This window comes from Acromyrmex echinatior, chromosome 8 (genome assembly GCF_024713525.1).
Source record: "Acromyrmex echinatior isolate Ae372 chromosome 8, ASM2471352v2, whole genome shotgun sequence".
NCBI classification, from domain to species: Eukaryota; Metazoa; Arthropoda; class Insecta; order Hymenoptera; family Formicidae; genus Acromyrmex; species Acromyrmex echinatior.
The window spans coordinates 5,745,186-5,768,815 of record NC_141859.1 but is presented as its reverse complement, the minus strand read 5'-3'; the positions used below and the strand labels follow the sequence as shown (position 1 = coordinate 5,768,815).

At 30.1% G+C, this 23,630-nt stretch overlaps 1 protein-coding gene across 1 annotated transcript in view; it reads right to left on the bottom strand.

Moving 5' to 3' along the window:
- The window catches only part of dsx (transcription factor doublesex), a 67,988-nt gene extending 46,683 nt beyond the window's left edge, over nt 1-21,305 (bottom strand). Inside the window, exons 1-4 of the mRNA XM_087409121.1 lie at nt 21,162-21,305; nt 20,191-21,095; nt 11,699-12,165; nt 8,950-8,986 (exon numbers count right to left, since the gene is read on the bottom strand). Of these exons, the coding sequence (XP_087265247.1) occupies nt 8,950-8,986; nt 11,699-11,956 (295 nt within the window). The 5' untranslated portion in view covers nt 11,957-12,165; nt 20,191-21,095; nt 21,162-21,305. The remainder of the gene's footprint in view (nt 1-8,949; nt 8,987-11,698; nt 12,166-20,190; nt 21,096-21,161) is intronic.
- Between the last annotated feature and the right edge of the window lie 2,325 nt (nt 21,306-23,630).

The window sequence follows — 23,630 nt, the reverse complement described above, 5'->3', positions numbered from 1 at the left end:
GTCACTGCGCGTAATCGAAACCAAGTATCGCCGTCATGATACGATCGAGGGTTCGTTTCGTCGAGAAGAGACGCACTATTTATTATATATATGAACATATTGGGTCATCTAAAAAGTATCCGCGGTTTTTAGATGACCCAATATAATAGCGATCTAACATGAAATCAGTTATCTTTAATTCATTAATTTAAAACTAAAATGTATAACATTCATAGTTCAGAATATCTAAAACTGAAACGAATAACTATTTTTACGCGAGACATTTTTACAAGAACATTTGATTATTAAAACATATATCAAATAGTGTAAAGACAGCTATAGATCTCCGATCTGTCAATACCATCCTCGTTCCACAAACGCCACATTATTTCAATAAATATAACCGAAGACTCTGCCAACAATTCTTCCGTCGCCTATAAAAATAGTAAACGCGAAATTGCAATAAATTCCAGCGAAAAGAGTCGAATGAAGGAACGGTCGTGAACGCAGCGGCTTTTACGAGACACGACATTTCGGAAGCAGTAAAATTCTATCCTGTCAAACGTTCGCATAAAATCCTTGCTCGTCAGCCACTGTGGCGCAAATACAAGGGGAGTAAGCAACGTGCGTACTCTCGATTTGCGAATAACAAAAAGAAGAGAAAAGATAGATGTAATCGTGATTTCGTCGATCGCTTAGGCGACCGCGATGTGGGTGGCGTTATAGAAGAGGATAACGATTCTTTGTTAATGTCACTCATATATGTTTGCAACATCGTATCACTTGAAACCATAAAAACACCCATCGTTAAAATAAACGTTTCCCTTCTCCGAATATATAAAGTGAGCGTCTGTCTATATTAATCAAATGTTTCGCAATTAATCAAATATTTTTTTAAGCTGATATTTTTTTACATAACTATGTATACATAATACTTACGAAAAACAGACATATTCTCCGTTTTAGATTTAATCCATCAAATTTTTCTAAAATAATCTAGTTATAATAAATATAATATTAATAATATTTAATAATATAAATAATATTTAATTCGTCTGTACAGACTTGATAGAGTAAAAATAGAATCGAATAAGTGAAGTAGTAAAGCAGTAAAAAATTAGTAAAAGAATTGAAATTTTCATGCGTTTAAAAATAAATTTAAAAGAAAAATCTTATCTTTTATACATTCTCGTAATAAAATTTCTATCAACATCCATTAATTCCATAAATTAATAGCTTAAGACTTAAGACAAATTAAGTTAATGTAAATCACAATGAGTTCTAAGAAGGAAACCACAGGTGATGTTTATTATCATCGAACTTTCAAGAAAATGGTGACACGTTCACGGGAGACGATATAATATATCGAGACGAAATAGTTGTGCGTTTCATGCACGTATTGCTACACAGAGACGACATTATCTACTGATGTGCGAACGACATACAATGCAGAAAGAGAAAGACACAGACGAGAACGAGACGAAGAAACCATAAACACACCCGGAGACTGCTTGAGATGCCGTGAAGATCATTGCCCTCTCGGAAGAGAGAAGATGAAGATCGTAAAGATTTTAGGACTCTTTGGACACGCGAAGTTGGCTCGCATAGCGCTTCGCGAGAATGAAAATGAAGCATTCTGGTCTGTTTCTACCGTAAATTCCTTCCTTTAACATTTTTCATGATCGATCGAGAGGAATGAGAGGTCTGAAAAGAAAAAGAGATGCATCGCGCTTACAACGAGCATTTGTATGCAAGTGTGTATATTTATCGTTAAATCATTGTCAATCACTGGGCATCATAATATTTTACGATATTTTTGTAATAGTGGTACATTGCTCCGTATAGAAAAAGAGGTATGAAAAACCGAGAAAAAGACAGATCATTTAGCACTATAGCCTCGTAAAAGAGAACCGGCTCGACTCGCTAGACTGTGACCGATTTTATTACCCACCCTGCGCACCCTCCTCTCTATTGAAATACCCTGCTATCAGGTGCCAAAGCATGCGCTGCTATCCGTGGCTAAACCACCCTCAGAATCGATTTAATTCATGCGGTTTATACATTTAGGTAACTAATTGTAAGATATCGCATATCAAGATTTTGACATATTAAATTTCTCTATTATATTTCGATTTTTCATTTAAAATCTTCAGAAAAATCTATTTTAAAAAAATAACGTGATAATAATATAATTAATTATAAAAATACAACAGTATTATTACTACACATGTTAAAAAATTAAATTTAAAAAATAAATTCATAAATGGTTTTCGGATAATTTGATTAATTCGATCAAAATAAATCAAACTAAAAATTCACACGCAAAACGACGTTGCTAAAACGTTCTGCTCTGCATAAATATAACAAACATTTCAAATTAAATAATCTCTTTTTAAAGCTTTCTGCTCCGTCATATTTAATCGTCTGTCGAGCATCGCGTGATATAAGAAATTGAGACGCATTTAAAGTGTTACTTGCAGACAGTTAAACGAGATAAATCAATCTGCTCTATGAAAGAATATCATAATCGGGTGCGTTTGGCAAAGACATCATAGCCGTAAAACGGAAGGAACACCTTTCTTTTCTCATTGGATAAGGATGTTCAACAACAACAAAGCAACGAAACAGAGTCGAGAGGAAGACAAAAATCTTCGTAGAATTACGTATTGTCACAATGCCTAACGTTAAACGAAGGTGAAAAATCGAATTTTGGTCGGTGTGCACTGTAGGTTATACTGTAGATTATATCGTCGCCAGTGAGTCGTAACTTTCGCATCAGTAACACGGCAATGGCAATAACTAAGATCGGGACAAAGGGTGGTTTCAAAGAGAGAAGGACAGATGAGTCAAACTGATGCGGGAACCACTCGACTTGCTAACGCGAAGAATTCGCTTAACAGGCTTTTGACGCTTGTATCATAATCGTAAAATCAACGAAGCAAAAATTCCATCGTAATCCATTCGACGTGTTAGTTTGTCGAATTTTATTTTGTACTTTCGTCAAAGATATGACGTCCTTAAAATATATTCGGTGCATATGTATACATTAGGTGCATACATATGTGTATATATTGCATATATACAGCGTGTCTAATAAGATTTGACAAAGCTCTCGTGTGATAGAGTGTGTAAAGTGGACTAAACTGAATCGAAAAGTCTTCTACCATTTGCAATGGTTAAAACTTATCGGATATCCTGTATATTTTTATTTAACAAATTTAAAATAACGCGCAATTTTAATATTTAATATTCAATGAATCATTTTACAATGGATTTTTTGCAAAATATAAAATTCCTCAATATATTATTTAACAATATATATTTTAAATAGACAAGATTGTTTGTTGGAATCTCTCAAACGTAATAATATTTTGATAAGAATAAAATGTCCTTATTTCAAGCAGTTTATATAATATTATCACATGTTTTTATATAATAACATATAATATATAATAACACAGATAAACCTAACGCTTGCAATACCCTATCGCTTTTAATATTATAAACATTATACCTTACATTATTGCGAAATCATAGTGAATCAATCACGTTAACTGTCGTTAAACGTGTGAAAACTGATATAGCGCAATATGATCCGTCCATGCCCTGGCGATGTTTTAATCGCGAATTATATTCTCTTTATCCTTCAGCGATGTACACCAAGATGTTTTCTTCTACATGTGGGTAGCCATTATACTTCAAACTAATCGCAAACTTATTGCTTGTTAATAGTGTTTGTACAATACAGTCATAAAATAAGCGCTTTGCGCGCAGAATTGATAAGTAATTCATCGCAATGGCGTAGCATCAAAACTGAAATTACAAATCTTATAATTTTGGCATGGAAAATTAAGAATATAAACCGGAAGAAAATATCAAAAGTTGTAGGTATCATTATTCCTTTAAACTTATCAAAAAATATATATTGAGAATAATAACTCAGAAAAATAAAAAATAAATTAATAAATTATATAAAATAATAAAATTAATAATACGAAAAAAAAGCAAAATAATATAATTTTATTTCTATAGTAATATTTGTATGTGCGTATGTACGTGCGTGCGTGTTTTATTCAACAGCTCTATTTTTAAAACGTTTCACGTAATAAATCTATTTTTCTCAGTTTGATCAAAAGACCCGAAGCGAGGAACGAATTTTGTAAATGATTAGTTTAAACGAAATGTCATCACGCGTTATAATCAAGCAAGAAAGGAAACTAACACTAGGGTCCATGTGAGATTTACGAGTAGGATTTTCGGTGAGGTCCATACCGAAAGAGAATTAACGATCATAAAAGTCTTGTGATGATTAATATGAGAATGTAAAAATTTTTTCCGTTCCTTTCAGTGTAACCGCAATTATTTTTCTGCGATTAACTTTCTGAGAACGATGATAGATCCATTCGTAAAATACATAGTTAAAAACCTGTGACTTAAATTTCTCTTTCTTCAAGACATCTTCAAGTTTTATATTTTATTAACTAAATACAATAATATAAACTAATAAAAATAAAACATGAAATTAATAGAGTACTTCCAAAATTGTAGTAATATTTTCGTTAAAATGTGTGTATCGATTAAAACAATTTATTGCAAGTTTAATTATAAGCAATTATATAGAAAATTAGTTTAAGAGACAATTAGTCAATTACATTTATCGAAGAAAGTATAATAAAAATTGTAATATTTACAATTAACCAAACGCTTGCAATTAAACATCCAACAAATAAGCATAATTTTGTTTTTCGGAAGAATAAAGTAGATATAAACGTGAAATTTTTGTTTTCTAATGACGAAGTCCGTTTTCTCAGACATTAGTTTCAGATGTTAAACATTTATATTGCTATTAAAAAGCTATTATCATTAATAATATTAATTACAATGGATATAATTCAAATAATGATTATATAAACTGCTACCAATTTTTACGCCTGAATGTACTGAGTATGTACTGATAAGATCTATTTCGTACAAAAGCATTTAAAGGCTGTAGTATGTGCTTAATATTTATATAAATATTAATGCGAAAAATTCCAAAATAATATTTTTTGAATATTATTAATAGAAGAATTATATCGGAACTAAATAAGACGATACGAGATACTTATATGTGAGGAAGACTATCATATAGAAGAAATTCTATACCTTTATTTCTATGTCTGAAAATGTCAAGCGCAAGAGCCCTCGAACTTATTATTTAATTGAAGTAATCATCACGTGAAGCAATGAACACGCGTTAGTTTCATAAGCCACGTAGCCGCTTCGTAATAACAATGAGCGATACATTATTAAAAGCCCGTACTCAATGTCTCGAAATGCTAGGTCATAAAAGTAAACTTTACAATCACGTACTCGTCATTATCACTCTAAGAGTTGAGGCATAACATCTCCACGACGCAACAGCAAGTGCTGACTTTTTGTATTATCGGATATTGTGCTTTTCCATTATCATCGATTTCGATACTATGAAAATGTGTTATGTAAATTCGATAATTAACCCTGGTCATTAATTCGTGTGTGTGTATGTGTGTGTGTGTGTGTGTGTGTGTGTGTGTGCGCGCGCGCGCTGTAAATTAATTAATGCGTGTTTATGATCAGCCTGACAATGCACTTCAAAGTCTGTATAAGGAAAAGTAAAATTCCCGCAATATTCCCAGTAATTTCTCAGATACGACAATAAATGATTTTTATCTTAGAAATTACTTTCAAAAACAATGAAAAATAATATGTTTGCAATAGCTGCGCATCAGAAAAAATTATGCGAACAAAAATACGATAAGAAAATAAGTTCTGTGATAAACATGCTATTCGAGAGAATATTTCCTTCTTTTCCACCACCATTTATTTTCGTAAAAAGCTTTACAGTTATGCTATGAGTTTATCTCAGTGAGAAATTGTAGATGTAAATGTATTGCAGCTCTCTCTCTCTCTCCCCCCCCCCTCCTCCCTTTCTCTCGCTTTTTCTCTTTCTCTATAAGAAAGGGAACAAAATATTTTGTTCAGGTGTAGTCCTGCGCACAGATTTTCGCTTCCTTTAACCCATTTACGTCTGGGAACAAACTATTTCGTCCAAAAGTGAGCAAAATAACGATAACTTTTAAAAACAAGCTGGATCGTAAAAGCGAGAGTGAGCTCCTAGGTTTCGACTTTGGTTATAAATTCGTATTATATTAGCCGAGTTCGCATGGCCCGCAGGCCAATGGGGACGCTCGTAAAACCAGGGTTAACATTCGGTTGGGTTGTCAAGTGAAAGAATGGCTTGAATTTCGTTGGGATCCCTGTGAACGACGTTGTAAGTACGCTCGTTCACTTATACATCAAATACTTGAACTTAAAGATGACAATGACCAATGTAACGCGACGCTGTGGAGGTCCTTCGCATATTATCATTGACGAACAGGACAAAACGATTTCGGCAAAATCTTTTCAAAAAATTTTCTAACCATAATCTTTAGGTTGTATTTATAAATCACTGTAATTCAATCTCTTTACAATATATATGACTTTATTTTACTTGAAAACGAAAAATCTTAGTTTCTATTTAAAATCTATAAGAAAAAAATTAAGCAAGGAAATTAAGAATGTTGAAAGCATTGATCGATTTGGCATCTCGGAGACAATGTGAGAATTGTTTCTCCATGAAAGACGATCCCTCTTTCTTCTTCATCGAATGACATTTGAATGCTCGTGTACAATATAACGGTTTGAAGAGTACGCGTGGGGGTAAGCAATAACCTTCCTTGCTTGAGTGCATTGAATGCCGATCTTTGTTCCTAAATTCCACAACAGAGGAGGTCTCACTATCTCGCTACTATAATTTATTCTATAATTATTTCGCTTGATTATAACCATAGAGCTGTATCAGGAATAGGATGCAGCCAACTATTATCGCGGTTCGTGAACTTTAACGTTCTATCGCGTTTTTGTGAGAATCGTCTGGTAAAAGGCCAGACAACCGCAAAGAGTTATGCGTTTCTCGCAGCACTATGTGCACAACGGAAATGTCGCGAATGAATAACAAAATCCATGGATCACCGTTTCTCGCAATACGTTATAATAATTAGATATTTCTTGTTAAACAGTTATACGCAAGCACGATTTATATTTCAATTATATTAAAAGACAGAGAGAGAGAGAGAAAGAGAGACTAGCGCTAGTTTGGCATCGCTAGTCAAATACCCACACAAATTTAAATAAATGCATTATATTGCCGTTCCTCGCGATATGATATCAAGAGCAAGTACTATCTTTTCTATAATTTATATATATATATATATATATATATATATATATATATACATACATATACACACACATATATATCAACAGGACATAATTAGACATAATTATATGTATATACTCACACGAATTATATAATTCGTGATATTTTATAGTTAAATATCTTTTCTTCCTTAAATATTGATTATTATTTGTGTTTGATATAAAATTCCTAATTTTAATAAAATGCGCTGAATGATGACAATCTTTTAGAAATCGCATTCAGAAATCGAAACATAAAAAACTGTGCAATTTTTTAATGTTAAATAAATTTTCAAATTTTCAAACAGAGTTAAAATATGCTATCTCCAGTAAAGGCTACATTTTGCACGAAAGATGGAAGGTATCAGAGAATGTGTGCAACAGGTAGGCAATTTCGATTTTCAGCATATACATGAATGTATATATGTGCGCAAGGTTACCAAGAAATTCATGAATGAATTTCTTAATAATTTTTAATCTTTAGGTAACCACATATTGTGAAAATGGGCCTTAGATTGCTGCAAAATATCCATGTTATCACTGCGAATAAGAATAGTTCAGCGTAACTCAACATATAGATATGAGCTAAGCATTTTTAACTAATTTAGTTTGTCGTGGTACACTTACAAATAAATATTTCTGCTTATCCGTTTTGCTTATCCTTATAAATTTATCTGTTTATCCATAATTTCACTCATATTAATTATTAGAATCAGGATTAATATTGGGTCATCTAAAAACCGCGGATACTTTTTAGATGACCCAATATTTTGAGATCGTGTCAACCTAGCTAATTGTTCCCACTATACCTCATCCCCCACCATCATAGCGCCGTCATTCCGTCGCCACGACTTTGAGAGAGTTAGGAGAGAATTATGAAGAACGCGCTATGATCAATTCAAATCGATCGATCAACATATAATCCGCGTGTACGCGGATTCTACTAATTATATTATATTTATTATATTAATATTTTTAATAATATACTACAGAAAAGAGAAGTAACTGAATACAGAAAAGAGAAGCTGGATGATAATCTTCATAATCCTGAATAACCTTCAACAGGTTTTAGCCGGCGAAGGGACAGTCGGATAGACCTTAATACGTGTATAGCAAAATATTTTTTATTTCTTAAACTTTTTTTGTTATTAGGTGTTGGAATTAATTCGTAGCGTTTTACAAGTGATGGGAAGTACTTTCATTAATGTATTTTTTAATGCTCATGTGAAATAAATAACATTCTTTCATTAAAAAACGCTACGAATTAATTCCAACACCTAATAATATTATAACTTAATATTATAACTTATAAATTACAAAGGACGAGCCGACTAAAATCTGTTGGAGATTGCTCAGAATCATGACTTTGATAGTATATGTCAAGGTCAAAATCATCGGCGGTTCAATCAAGACATTTCCCTTTTCTGTAATTTTACCACATTTCTTCATTATTTATACTAATTATATATAACTATTAGCGTAACTTCTTAAAGATTATCTCAAACATAATGTATAAATATTGAGATATAAAAAGAAAAGATAATCTCCGAATTTCTAAGGTAAGTAATGAGAGTGATACTGCAATTAATATTAATGCAATCTAATATATAACATGCAATTTATTTATGTACACGCATATATACATATATATATATATATATATATATATATATATATATATATATATATATATATATCAATATTACTCACTGTTTTCTTTGGGCGTAAGTAAAGATAGTGGTAGCATCTGAAAAAGAATAATAATAAGTAAATAATAATATTCTATATATATATATATACATATATATATATATATACATACATATATAGGAGAGAGGGGAGCAGCTTTGTTCAGAGGCAGCTTTGAACTTTACAAATTAAAAATAAATTGTCCTTTTCTGTGATTACAAATTGTAATTTTTGAAACATAAATCAATATAGACATAGATAACCATCAAGTGGTTATCAAGGTAGTTACCGCGGTTGCAATTGTTAATCTAATCTAGAATCGTTTTGTGCTTTTTTGTGCTTTCGTATTAAATACACACGTTTCGTCTCGTACACATAAACATTTTAAAATTAAACCATTAAATAATTAACATTTTGTTGTGTTATATATTTTTTCATACATCTATACCTATAAAATTTTTTATTTTTATAAAAATAAAATTTTTTATTTTTATCGATATTCTGGTAAACAAAATAAGATATTTTTTTCAATGTAATTGATAGGAGTAAATTTGGACAAATCAAATCACGGGACACCTTAGAACATTTCAATCGCGAGCTACGCGAACTCCCATAAAGCCCATGGCACATGAGTAATAATAAATACATACAAAAACGTAAGACAATAAGACGTAAGGAAATCGTAACATTAAATTTGCTACTAGTCTTACAGTCTCTATTGTGGTTGGCCAATTTGCTTACTGCTTACGTTATTGTCTTACGTTTTTGTATGTGCCATAAACTTTAGTCCTTCGTGGCTCGTAGACACACATGATAAGATTATGTTTGATTGTTGAGCGTCGGACACGATCTACATATTATAAGATTTATAATGCAAGCATAAGGATAAGAATTTTCTATACTGCAGATTTGCAATTACTTTCGACAATATAACAGGTACTAATACATAGTTTTTTAAATTTTTCCACACTTCTTTTCACACTTAATAGTTAGCCAAGTTATTACAGGACATAGCTTGTAACTTATAACTATATAATACCTACATGTATACAGTAGAACTTGAAGATTATTTAACATGGTTTTTTAATCTCCCGAATTGTCCGATATAGGGCGCTTTCCAGCAAGAAATGCAGATGATACAGTGTAGCACAGTGAATCCTTATTATTTGCTAATATTAAATGAAGATGACATAATCTGTGTCATATTGTGTTGCTTGCTGGAAAGCATCACTTATTATCGAGTTCTTGTGATAATAGCGTTATGCGCATTCCTACTGATTGAGATGCGAAATATTGAGAAATCGCTTTATAAAAGTTTTTTATAAGAGGGAGTTATAAAAGTAAAGAGAGATAGTGTATTCGAAACTTAAATTTAGATAATTTAAGATCAAAGTTTATTATATTTTTAATTTTATTTTGATTATCATAATCATTAAAAGTTCTTAACTTTTATTTTTCAATTTTTAATTATATTTTCAAAAAAAGAGGCTTTTATTTGTATAAATAAATTAGTGCATAAGAAACGTTTAATCTTTCTTTTTTATAACTGTCCCCAGAGAGGTAATTTTGAATAAAGAGTGCATTTTTAAAATATAAATAAAATATATATGTTATGATATTTGCTTCAATGTGGTTTATTATTATACTCAATGGTTTATTATTATATTCAATATCTATAGCTATTAGCACAACAAAAATACAAATAGTTTCATTATATAGTAATTTATAAGCTGAGAAGAAAAAGTGTTCAAAGCTACCTCCTATCTTCTATACATATACATATATTTAAATCTATATTTATGAATATATTAAAAGCTTTATTATTAATCTTTATCAATGTGCAGCATATTAGTAAAATTAAAAGTTTGTTTATTTTCAGATAAAGATTAATGGTTCGGTTTCAATATAAAAATAAGTTGAAAATATAAATCAGTGTAACTCGAAGTTTATTTGCGCAATTTTTCAAAGTGACGAAATAAAGCTTTTAATATATTCATAAATATAGATTTAAATTTCATAAATTGAATTGGGACAAAAATTAATAAAAATAAAAAAATTAGCAATTCCTTAATCCAATCTTTAATTAATAGTTCACAATACTCATGCATTGCCGATCAAAATATTTTTGACGGATCTCTCTAACGCGCGAGAAACTATACGCAATATTAAATTTTATTTCCATTTCGAAACGTTTCCAAAGACATTACACTTTCTAACTAATCTCATTTTAATGATATTAAATCGAGAAACATTACATTTTTTATAATTTGTAATTCCTCCTTCGGAGGAAGAAGTTAAAATTTTGAAAAAGTATTTCAATATATGTATATCATAAAATTTAAATTATTTAAAAATTTGTTTATGTACGCGTAAAATGTAACAAATTCGTTTTAAAATAATTAATCGCTGAGCTCTGTATTTTAAATCGTTTGGAAATTGGAGCAGTCTAAAGATATCGTGAAGAATTTGTGTAATTAATTTGAAAATTTTGTATTTCTTGAAAAACATCATGATTTTAACATTAAAACTTGATGAAAATACATATCTTAATATTACATATAAGAACAAAAAAAATTTCATGTTAATATTACGTATGAGAACAAAAAATATGCATTTTTCTGCTGTCTAATTTGACAACATGATATGGAAAAAGGGAAAAAATCCCTATATTTCCAATTATTTATCAAATCAATAAATATTTCATCAATTTTTTGCAACTACAATGGTAACAAATTTTTTATTGTCAAATCTTGAAAAGAAAAATACTAACCTCTACGTGACTAATTTTTTTCTCTTTACTCAACTTATTCGCTCGTTTCCGAGCTATATTGTCTGCCGCTATTCTCTGTTGCATCAGAAAATTATAACAATCATCACATGTGCATTTTTGAAATTTGCAATACATTTTATGTCCCTCGAGCAAAACTATCACTCCATGAACCTCGCATCGCCCGCACATTGGTTTCTTTCGCCCAGTCTCCGTTCTAGGAATTTCTACCGAAGATCGCCTCTTTTTCACCTTGCCCATACCGCTCGCAGAATAATAATGGATGAAAAGCCGACCTCCTGTTTCCTTGTCACAATAATCGTGATCGGCTTTCTTATTGAGATCAGAAACGGATTCGAACGTATCTCGTCTCGCTCAAATGAGATAACGGCGATAATTGTTACCTATTACTTTATATGTAGAATTGCAAATCCTTTATATTGCCATCCAGATATCCATAACTCTGTTTTCTGAAATACGCAATAAATTATTTTGATCGTTTAAATGATGAAAAAAAAATAATTAAAACGCAATTTAATAATATCGTGGTTTATTTCAAGTTTTTTAAACAAATGACTTAGAAATAATATATTTAAATAGATACAAATAATTCAATATAATAAACGTTTCGGCTTACAAAGTCTTCTTTAGTGATAATATTAATATTAATGTCATAATCCCCCTAACAAACATTTGATCCCCTATCGAATGAATTCTTTCAAATAATACTTATTAACAAAGGTGATATGTGTTTAGTTCTTTTCAAAGTCAGTATAGCATGTTATTACGAAATATTATAAAGAGAAAGAAAAGATATTTCAATCAAAAGCTTGTTCCATAATATTCAAGAGCAGAACCATCTTATCAAACTCCTCGACCACCATCAAGAATCCAGCCCGTCACAGACTCGAACAAGTCGGCCCAAAAAGCTTTCCCTCCACACAGCCACTTCACCAGACTATGCAGAACAAGTCTACAAACCATATAAGCTCATTGATAAGAAATAAGTAATTATAGAATCAATCATATCAAACTTACATATATAGCTCATGTTAATTTGTATAAAATAATGTATTAAACCGTCAATTTCCAATCCAAGATTTCGACATTTTCTTAATTGAAATTGTGATTTGAATCAATAATATGTTTAGTGATCACTGAGTGTTTAGCCTAATCTAATTTTATATTATTGCGATGATCTTTACAATAATTACACACATTATACCACTTCTTATTCGTCTGACAGTCAACTTCTATTTTAACGTACATATTGTTAGTGCTCACTTGGGATGGGTTTAATACATTATTTTATACAAATTAACATAAGTTATTTAAGTTTGATGTAATTGATTCTATAATTACTTATTTCTTATCAATGAGCTTATCATGATTGGTAGACTTGTTCTGCAGAGTGTGATGGAGTGACTGTGTGGAGGCTTCTCGGGTCGATTTGTTCGAGTTGGATTCTCGATAGTAATCGAGGAGTTTGGTAGGTGGTTCTGCTTTTGGATGTTATGGAACAATCTTTTGACCGAAATAGCTTTTTCTTCTCTTCGTAATGTTTCGTAATAATATGCTATACTGACTTTTTGATATAAGAACTAAACACATCGCCTCTGTTGTAATAAGTATTATTTAAAATAATTCATTCGATAGGGGATCAAATGTTTGTTAGGGAGATTATGATATTAATATTATCATTAAAGAAGGTTTTATAAGCCGAAACGTTTGTTATGTTAAATTGTATATTGAATTATTTGTATCTATTTAAATATATTATTTTTAAGTCATCCATTTAAAAAGCTAGAAATAAGTCACAATACCATTAAATTGCGTTGCAGTCATATATACGAGTCTGTATACTTTAATTTTAAAATAATTAAAATTCTAGAATTATTATAAACTGTGACAATATAATCATATCCTAGCAAATATCAGAAAAAAAAAGACGACTTTATGAAAACTGTGATTTCATAAAGTTTCGATACAAAAATTTACTAAATATACAAAATAATCGTGATAATATCAACTATACGCGAGTCAATCATTGTTCCATTATCATGATCAATGTGTAATATATCGTCAATGGAATACTTTATCTATATAGATTCATGAAATAAGTTTTAGAATTTATTTTCGCGATGATTAAAACTAAATAATCAAGAGTCTGCTAAATTCGATCGATTTATGCAACAACAAACATTACTTAGAAAATAAAAACATACTTAATATTACAGCATTGTATAGAATATAATGATCGGTATTCATTTCAAAAAGATAAAGATAAAATCTTCGTGTTCATATAAGTAATCCGATATTAAACATTACATGCGATGTTAGAATTGACGAAAAGTACAATATTATAAAAATATATCTCATGTCGTTTGTTCTAAAACACGTACAACAACGAAATTCGGCGAGATTATTAGTCATGTTTTCAAACCTCGAGATAAAAGATAGTCTGAAATGGATAAGCTCTGGATCTCTACAAAAATTATGATAAATCTTGACATGAAACTATTTATAAAGGACGGAGAGTCACGACCTCATGAAGGTAAAGATATGTTTCTCCTAGCATCGCTGCAGATAGTCATGGCAAGTGAGGTGAGGTAAAAAATACACCATACTAGAGAAACCACATCAAAACCTGTTTGGTTAAACATTTGTAAATGATGAAAGATCGCAAATCGCAGATAAACAAGACACTTAATTATAAAATAAAACAAAATTCAGATTTCCTAGATTTCATAAAGCGTCGTTAAAAGATGTTACTTAAAATTTATTAATTTCATCATAATAATTTTATTGTATTTAACCATGATCTCATCTACAAAGATTAGAATTTAATGCAGGAAGCTTAAGTAAGAAGTGTAAGCATCGATTCAAATACGTACGTGTTGTATGATATACTTATACAATATAAATTACATATTATATACATATATAATTTTTGATAAATATGACTAAACATAAAATAATAAACTGTAAAAGTTGATAATTGACGTAAAAACAAATTCTGATGTTTGTGCATAAAATCAACATTTACAAAAAAATAATAAAATAATAAAATAGAGATATAATAAATTTGAATTAAAATTAATTATTTAAGCCATTTAAGTTAATTAATGTACAAGAACAAAATCTACTAGATGAAATGCTGATACGTTTGCTTTCGCCTATAAAATTTAATCACTTTTAGAATTTAACTTATTTAACTTATTTTGAGAATTATGGTAAGTTATACTAAATTTGTGCTTCATCGTGTTCAAATAATAAAATCGTCATATAAAAAAATATGTTAAAAATAAAAAAAGTGATTTTTAGGACAATCCTCCACTTTGCGTTTTTTCCAATTATTTAATTGTGCAAGGTTGCGCTAAATTGTGCTAACTTTGTGCTAAAGCATCACCTAATAACTAATGCGAACGTAAACGTTGGTTGTATTCAAATCGTCGAAAATTATTTTTTGTCATATCTTCTGTTATCATTATTTAAAGATAATACTTAAGCTTAACACAATATTAACACAACTTAGCACAACCTAGCACAACTTAAAAAATTATAAAGTGGAAGATTGTCCTAAAAATTATTTTTTATTCTTTAATGTATTTTTTTATATTACGATTTTATTATTCGAATATGAACCTAGCAATTCGGGCACAATTCAGATTCTCAGAATAAGTTACTTGTAATTTCGCATATAGACTCTCGAATGCGAGAATGTCATAAAAGAAACATATTTCATGCAGAATCGCAGTGCATAACCAATTATTTATTATATCATTATTATATTTTCTAAGAAACATAGAATCACGAAGGTATTTATTATTTAAAATTCCAAACATATTTCCATGGAAACTAAAGAATAATGTGAGTTGCAAATCATAATGCCGTATGTTACCAAGAAAGCAAGACAGACAAAATCATGCTGATAGAAATAATTGCAAAAAAATTCATTACATCATACACATATATATACGTAATTGTTATATTAATGTTTATAAAACATCCAAAAATAAAAATCTTCGTAAATATTATTTTCTATTATATCTCACAAATGAGAGTCTCATAGTCATTTCGAAATATACATATGTTATATGTACATAATTGTAGTGATATTGAACAACTATATAATTTTCTTATATCTCTTATTGCATATTTCATGCGTGGTTATATCTCAATTCCGCCAGTATAAATCATTGCAAAATGTTATAAACTAACAATTTTTAGAAGCGCTTATAAAGCAAAATCATCAATAGCCAATTAATTAATATTAATATAATTAGATTATATTTTTAAAATGCATATCTACGTATAAATCCCGTAATAAATATTCAAACTAAATGATAAATATTCTTTGCAATATTAGAGACTAAAATTATATTATTTCTTCCATTTATAATATATAAACGTATATTTCCTTTTACAATTCTAAGAACAACATTTAATGATATATACTTCGTTGCGGCCCGTATTTGTTTCTCATTTTTAAATGTAAAAACATTCAACTCATTATAAAAATTTTAAGTTTTAATGTTATAACTACGTTGTAGAAAATCCGTCAGCAATGATATAATTCTTATAGCACAAGTCATATTGGTAGTAATTGTTGCTTTTCGTTGCAATAATAATAATGGTGAAAATTTAAAATCTGTATGTGATACGCGAGTATCGCTTACAGTTAAATAATTCACAATATATTTCGTAGTTTCAACTAATCGATTATACATATACAATACATCGGTCTATATTAACTAGAGGTAACACAAAATTTAGTATAGAATTGCAAAAAGAATCCCGAATAGCGTAATAATTTTAATACCAAGATATTGAACTTGCAATAATAATATTAAAGGATATATTCGTGCAATTAGTCACATAATCATTTAACTTTATTCATGATTTTTAAAAGGAAGCACATTCAGAGAGATTTCAAAAATTCAATATATTTCTGTAATCATCATCTTTTTTCGATTATGTTTTATTTTTCTGTTATCAAAAAGATTCATGATATTTCTATTCAGTCTAGCATTGCATATTGCAAAGAACATTTATCTGCATAAATAATATGTAAAGACAAATAATATGTAAATAATATGTAATCTTTAAAACTGAACTTTCTTGAAAACTTATCTTGTGCTAATTATATATAATATATTTAACTATACGTGGCGCGAGAGAAGCTCGAGATAAATCATGCGTATGTGTTATCGGGATATCATCGCGAATGCAATCTCCGCGAATAGATTCGCGATAAAGCAAGAAACACAACCGCATCGTGGTAGGAAGCGAATACATCCTGTCTAGTTACATTGTATCTCGTTGCAACTTTTTAACTAACGATAGCTTCCTGGCACGTCGACAGAGATGCCATCGGTACAATCACTCGCAAAAGTCGTATTTTCAGATAAACTACGAGAACAAAAACTTATACTTTCACTATACCACACACATACACTTTCGCAGTTTCTTGTGTACATTATTCTCATTTGTTTTATTAAATGCTCTCTTAAACTTTCTTATGTAATTATTTTATACTACTCTGCTGTTTAATAAAGTATATGCTGATGAAAAAAGCATTAAAATTACATATTTAATTCATATTTAACTTAAATGTAATGTTTCAGATAATATAAAACCATTAAAATTATATTAAAAATATATGATTATCTATTTAATACTTGCTTAAATACTTTTGCGAATGACTGTATCGCACGAGAGACCTCGACTAATCTAACTCAGATTTCTTTTTAACTTTATTCTAATGTGTCGTCACACTTTAACCTGTTGATTTGTGCACCTACTGTTCTTATTTTTTCTAAGTTTTTTATTCAATAAATTTGCTGTTACTATTATTTTTATTATTAATATTATTATTATTAATAATCAATATCATCCTTATTTATAACATTATTAGTTATGAGTAAAGTACTTATTATTGCACTGAGAAAAAATTTCGATTGAAAATGGACAAACCAAAAAATCATATCAGAATTCTAATTATCTCAGTTATAATTGTAATAAATTCTGTCTTTCTATAAAAAAAAATCTGATTTGCTCATTTTCAACCAAAATTCTAATGTAACTAAACTTTTTTTCTAATGTAATTATTAGCAGAGTTGAAAAGTAACTAGTTACTTGCTACTAAGTTACAGTTAGGTCCGATTTCACAATATATACGGTTACCTAAAAATTAAAAGTTATCAAAAGATTCATTCATTGGGCCTTAAAAATATTTTTTTTTTTCAGTAACTCTAATTTAACTTTATTTCTTTTTCTCTAGCTGTAACTGTAACTAAATTTGTATATATAATATTGTTAATTACATTTCTTTTAGTAACTAGTAATAATTTAAATTATTTTTACAACTATTTTACACATTTAAACTTATTTCTTATCAATAATCATTAATGTGATTGGTTAGAATCTGAATATAGGTGCGTTACTGCCGCTACTAATTGGTAGAAGATAAAGGCTATATTTAGAAGACAAACAGTAATTTAATTTTTATTGTTAACTTATCTCTCGTAAGCGAATTATTTGTACAAATATTACGTTAATAATAATGTTTTTACAATTTAATCCTTTTTATTGTCAATGGTATTATCTGCATGAACGTCATAAGGTAGTAAGACTTAAGTAGTAAGAAAGCAAAGCAGTCAATCACAGTAGAGCACGTAAAATTATTGTTTTATATTTTCTACTGTGATTGACAAATTCGTTTATATCTTACTGCCTTATGTTTTTCTGTGTTTCTAGTTTAACACTTTTTATCTTTTAAATAAAATAGTATAACACCTAATAAAAGTATAACATGTAAAAACGTAAATCAATCTTTTTTTTTGTTAATCCTAGTAATATCAAAATGTTACTTACGTTAGTTGTTTTATAATAATAACGGAAAAGTAACTAAAAAGCTACTCTCTGAATAACTCGTTATTTTTTAAAATTGGCAATTTGTAACTAGTTACTTTTTGAAACAAGAAAACTGTAACTGTACCTAGTTATTTTTATAAAGAAACTTTCTAACTCTGAGGATTCATTATCGATATGATACCCTATATTAATTTGCATTAATACTAGTCGGTTAATTATAGAATATATATATATATATATATATATATATATATGTATGTATATATATATATATGTATGTATGTATATACACACACACACACACACACACACACACACACATATATATATATATATATATATACAATATATATATGATACGATATAGTAAACTTCATAATTTAACATATTGATAAAACAATATTTTGCTAATTATATAAGACTGTTAGATACGTCTCTAATACATTTTTAATATAATCCAATATAATCTCTCTTTATACAAAAACTAAAATCACAAGTTTTCAAAACAATCGCATATATTCGTAAAATGTTGTAGAAGAAGGAAGATTCTATAAAACACTGTGATTCTATAAAACATAAATTGTGCATACATTTTTAGGATATTTTTCTTGCGTTTGACATCCGAATTTCGTTGATGCAAGATTATGCTATTAATAGTTTTCTTATAAGAATATCAACGGCTGAATAAAAATTTGCGCAAAATCGATAATTAAAGTGACAAGACTGAGATATAACTTTATAAACTACTGCGAGTCCAAAGTGAAATGAAACGAAATTGTATAACGTTCGCAAGAAAGTGCAAGTTTTCTTGCCTAAAAGCCTAATTGAAACTTCGCGTCACTTTGACAACACTGCGTGACACCGACTGCGTCGTAAAATTTGCGCGCGAGATTTCTCGAGATTGAAGCTTGATACAAATTGAAATGTGCCTACGACTTTCGTATATTTTTTGTGAATATGTTAATACTCACTATTGTACAGTCATTAAAAAATAAACGAACTGTATAAAAGTAACAATAGAATACTTTTCATTCTTTCTGTTGTTATAAATACAATTCTGAAATTTTGTAAAGAAAAAAATATAATTTAAAAAGGGTTTAAGTAAAATGTTTTTTATTTTATTTGCAAGTGTATGTAATGTATATGTAATTTTTTCAGTAATAGTCAAGTAATAGTTCAGTAATTATTCTATTCAATATCCTATTTACGATATCATTGCACTTAAGCTAGGCATCATGATATATTGTCACACAAGGACCATGTCAAAATACATTATATATACAATGAATTTATAACGAATTTCTTCATTATAAATTATTCCAAGAGAAAGTAGTTGAAAGTTAATACCGGTAACACTCCAGACGAAGCTGCGCGCGCAACAATAGAGTAACTTATTTTGATAAGATTTTTTTTTTTTAAATAATTATACCAATTTAACTATTAATAAAAACGTTTATTTCTTTTTTTTTTACTTCTTTCATTACTATACGTTGCTAATTGCTTTTCTCCTTTGGTAATAGGAGTTGTTTATGCTTTACCGAAAGTTAGCGCGCGCAGCATTTACATTCAATTACAACCAGACAGGCAAAAACAAATTCTTTACGATGGAAGGAACTCACCCTGTCATCTGTCTTTCTTTCTCTCTTTCGCTGACTCTCACTGGCTGTTCCGTATAATGAAGGCTTTGGATAAATTGACGGTGCTCGCGTGAGGGTCCACTGGCTCTCGTCACACGCGAGCAACACTGTATCTAGTAATCACGCGAGATCCGCCGGTGCGGCTCGGCGCGGCGCATTTGATCGAGAAGAATCCCTTTATTCCGTTTGTATCTCGCATGCGGAATTCTCCTTGCTTAATTTATCCGCAGCATCCTGGGTAAATCATACATGCATCGAGTAAACGTTTTATCGTGGCGCCGCTTAACTTCGTTATGTGGTCGTTGCGATGCACTCACGTTGCGAGGGCACTTCACGATCGTATACGCAATACGAGCAACGAGAGCAGGAGGAAATTAAGAGAGGGAAGGGAAAAATGCGGCAGGAAATCTCCACCTCCGGAAATGGACAATTCTTGCTTCTTTTCCACCTTTCTCGTACGCTTTCTCGTATTTCGTCCTCCTTGCGCACCTTTTTTCTTCGCTTTATTCTCTTACAAGAAAGATACGCGCATATATATATATATTTCTCTCTGAATATTATTCTGTCCTTCAAATAATCTTTTTATTTTTGTACCATGCAGATACAATCTACGAGCACGAAGGTGCAAGCCGGCAAAAGATAAGTAATAGCGCAACAATTAAAGCGGGCGGCAAAACCGCGGGCACTCGTCGCACACGCGCACTTCGTCAAGGTTTCGTTTCTCCTCCGCAATGCATATCATACTGGACTATCGCTCTTGGATCGTCCTTCAAATGAGCATCTTTCCTCTCGTCGTCGACGTTGTCAAAAAATCTTCATCAATTGATAAATTCGCAAACTCCGAATTAGTTACGTGATTTTCCGTGAGATCGCTGCGCGAGATGAAACTGCAATGATACTAGCGTGAGATTGCAATGGCGAAGAAAAAAAAAGCAAAGTGGAACAAGACACACCGTCGGAATCAACCGAAAGACAAGCTGTCAATACAATCGATGCGCACTTGCATGCAGTCCGTAACTTACTAAGCCCGCTGGTAACCAGGGATAGTGAACGGAGGGATTTTTCCCACCACTAAGCCATCTCCATCGCAAGTGCAGCGAGAGATCACGTGACTGGCTCGACAGTCTCGTACTTAAATAGAATGTAGGGCGCTATTGGGGCTCCGTATACATGTTACGATAATTTTCTTTTAGTATAATATGAAAAAATATATTAAAAACGATAAATATGTACGAGTATACATTGATATGTTATAAATAAAATAAATTGATTATTTTATTAGCACATGAAATTGATGTTATCTTTCCTCTCTTTATAGTTTCATAAGATCTTTAAATAAAATTTCTTTAAATGCATATTATACATTAGAAGTTCAGAAAGCATGATCTATGAAAAATAAAAGATTACATTTTAGTTTAAATCCGTCTAAACATTTGTAAAATTTATTACGTAGATTTACAAAAATTAATAAATTTTATTATAACGATCTGACAAGTAAAGTTTTTTAAGATTAAGTAATATAAATTTAAAAATAAATTAAAAAAAAAATAAATTTTAGTTTTTGCTATTCATTCCATTTATATATATGTATATGTATGACTAGACACTCTTTCCATTTTCTTTTTATTATTATATGCAATTAAATTATATCTTGCTTTATTTTTCTTAAATTGCATTATTGCTTACAAAAATGTGTACAGTTGAATATGACGTTTAAATGTATTGTACATAAGTGTCCGCAACATAACAAGCTCGAGTCCGTAGGTTTGCTAATAATAGACCCAAATAACTGTCAAGATTAGTCATTCCTACGGAACGTCAAATTATATTTATTGGCGAATTACATTATTTGATCATTAGCTCCTGCACATATCGTCTCCCTGATACTTTCTATTTCCCTAACTATGATATAAATGACACGTGTCTCTGTGAAACATGTACGCTACTTACAAATACACTTAGGTATTACGCATACGTCATTTAACACTGTTGCGCATGCGCAAAAAAAAGTCTCTCTATCCCACCGATCTGATGGCAACGACGACACGATGCGAAATACGTGCTGGCCACGGGCGACATAGGGTGGGAATACGTCACGGTGAGAATAGCGGACACGAGAGTCGTATCAGAGGTGTGCGACGCGCGGGAAACGAAAGGCTGGGAAGGGAAGTAATGGTTCTCGCGTGACGATGTAGTGGTTGACCGGATGGAGGTGGCACGCGGCTTTGAACGGAACGTTGAGGTTTTACGATTGAATTCGTCTAACCGACAGAGACGATCTGCCGCGTAGATTATATTGCATTTATGTGACACACACACTGTCAGACAGCTTCAATGACGACAAACGTTATTTTTTGTAATAACGTTTTCGGATCAGAAGTGGAATGCTGATGATCATTGATATTCGTGTCTCGAATGTTATTGAAGCAAGCAAAAGCCGATTGAAATAATCTAAAGCGGAAATATTTTTGATTAAGGAAATTTCAGAAATTCTATATTTGCAAGCTGCGAAAAGCAATCCTTTTTAGAGAAAAATTGAAGGCAAAATACACACGCGTGTGTTGTAACATAATGATGAAAAATGTATGTGATGCGTGTACGGCAATTTAACACGATATTTATGTACATATTTGTATAAAATAATTTATGTATTTGTATTAAAAAATTTGATAATTAAGATAAAAATAAAACTCTTCTTTCCTATTCTAACTTGAGCACAGAAAAAGACTCGCAAATAGACACTTTTATTTTTTACATTTTATATACATTTTGTTTCAACAATATATTATTGACGTCCTCAATGATTATATTACAATAGTTATTTTAAGCAACTATTTTTATGATAATTGTTTAAAATAATTTATGATAGGTATGTCTTTCTGTACACCGTGTCGAAAATATCAACAAATATCATCAAAACTTTCGAAAAAAGAATCGATATTAAATTTTTCTTAATTAAAAACTCTTGAAAAAGGTAAAAAAATTGATAGGTGAAAATATTGATGATTATATACGATACAAGGAACGCATAGTATTATTTCTGTTGTTTCTGATACACATATTTATTGTGTTTGGAAAAAGTTTTAACCAATATCTATTGCTACATCAATTAAAAAATTCTAAGAGTTTCTCAAAAATATCGTTCAAAAGAGATCACATCAATAAAGATAAATTTAAATTTCGTCTGCTATCTCGTTTTTTAAATCGCGCGTCGTTGAATCATTTATGATATAGATTGTATACACGAGCTATTTATATATAAATCTAATTAATGTATAAATTTTCAGTCGACACATCGCTGCATTATTTTACAGTTTATGGCGATGTTTCTTAAAAATTATAGCGTCATATCTGTATTTCAAAGTGTTGTATTATATAACGGACTGCGATAGCAACATTGTTTCACGCCTACGAATGCATTG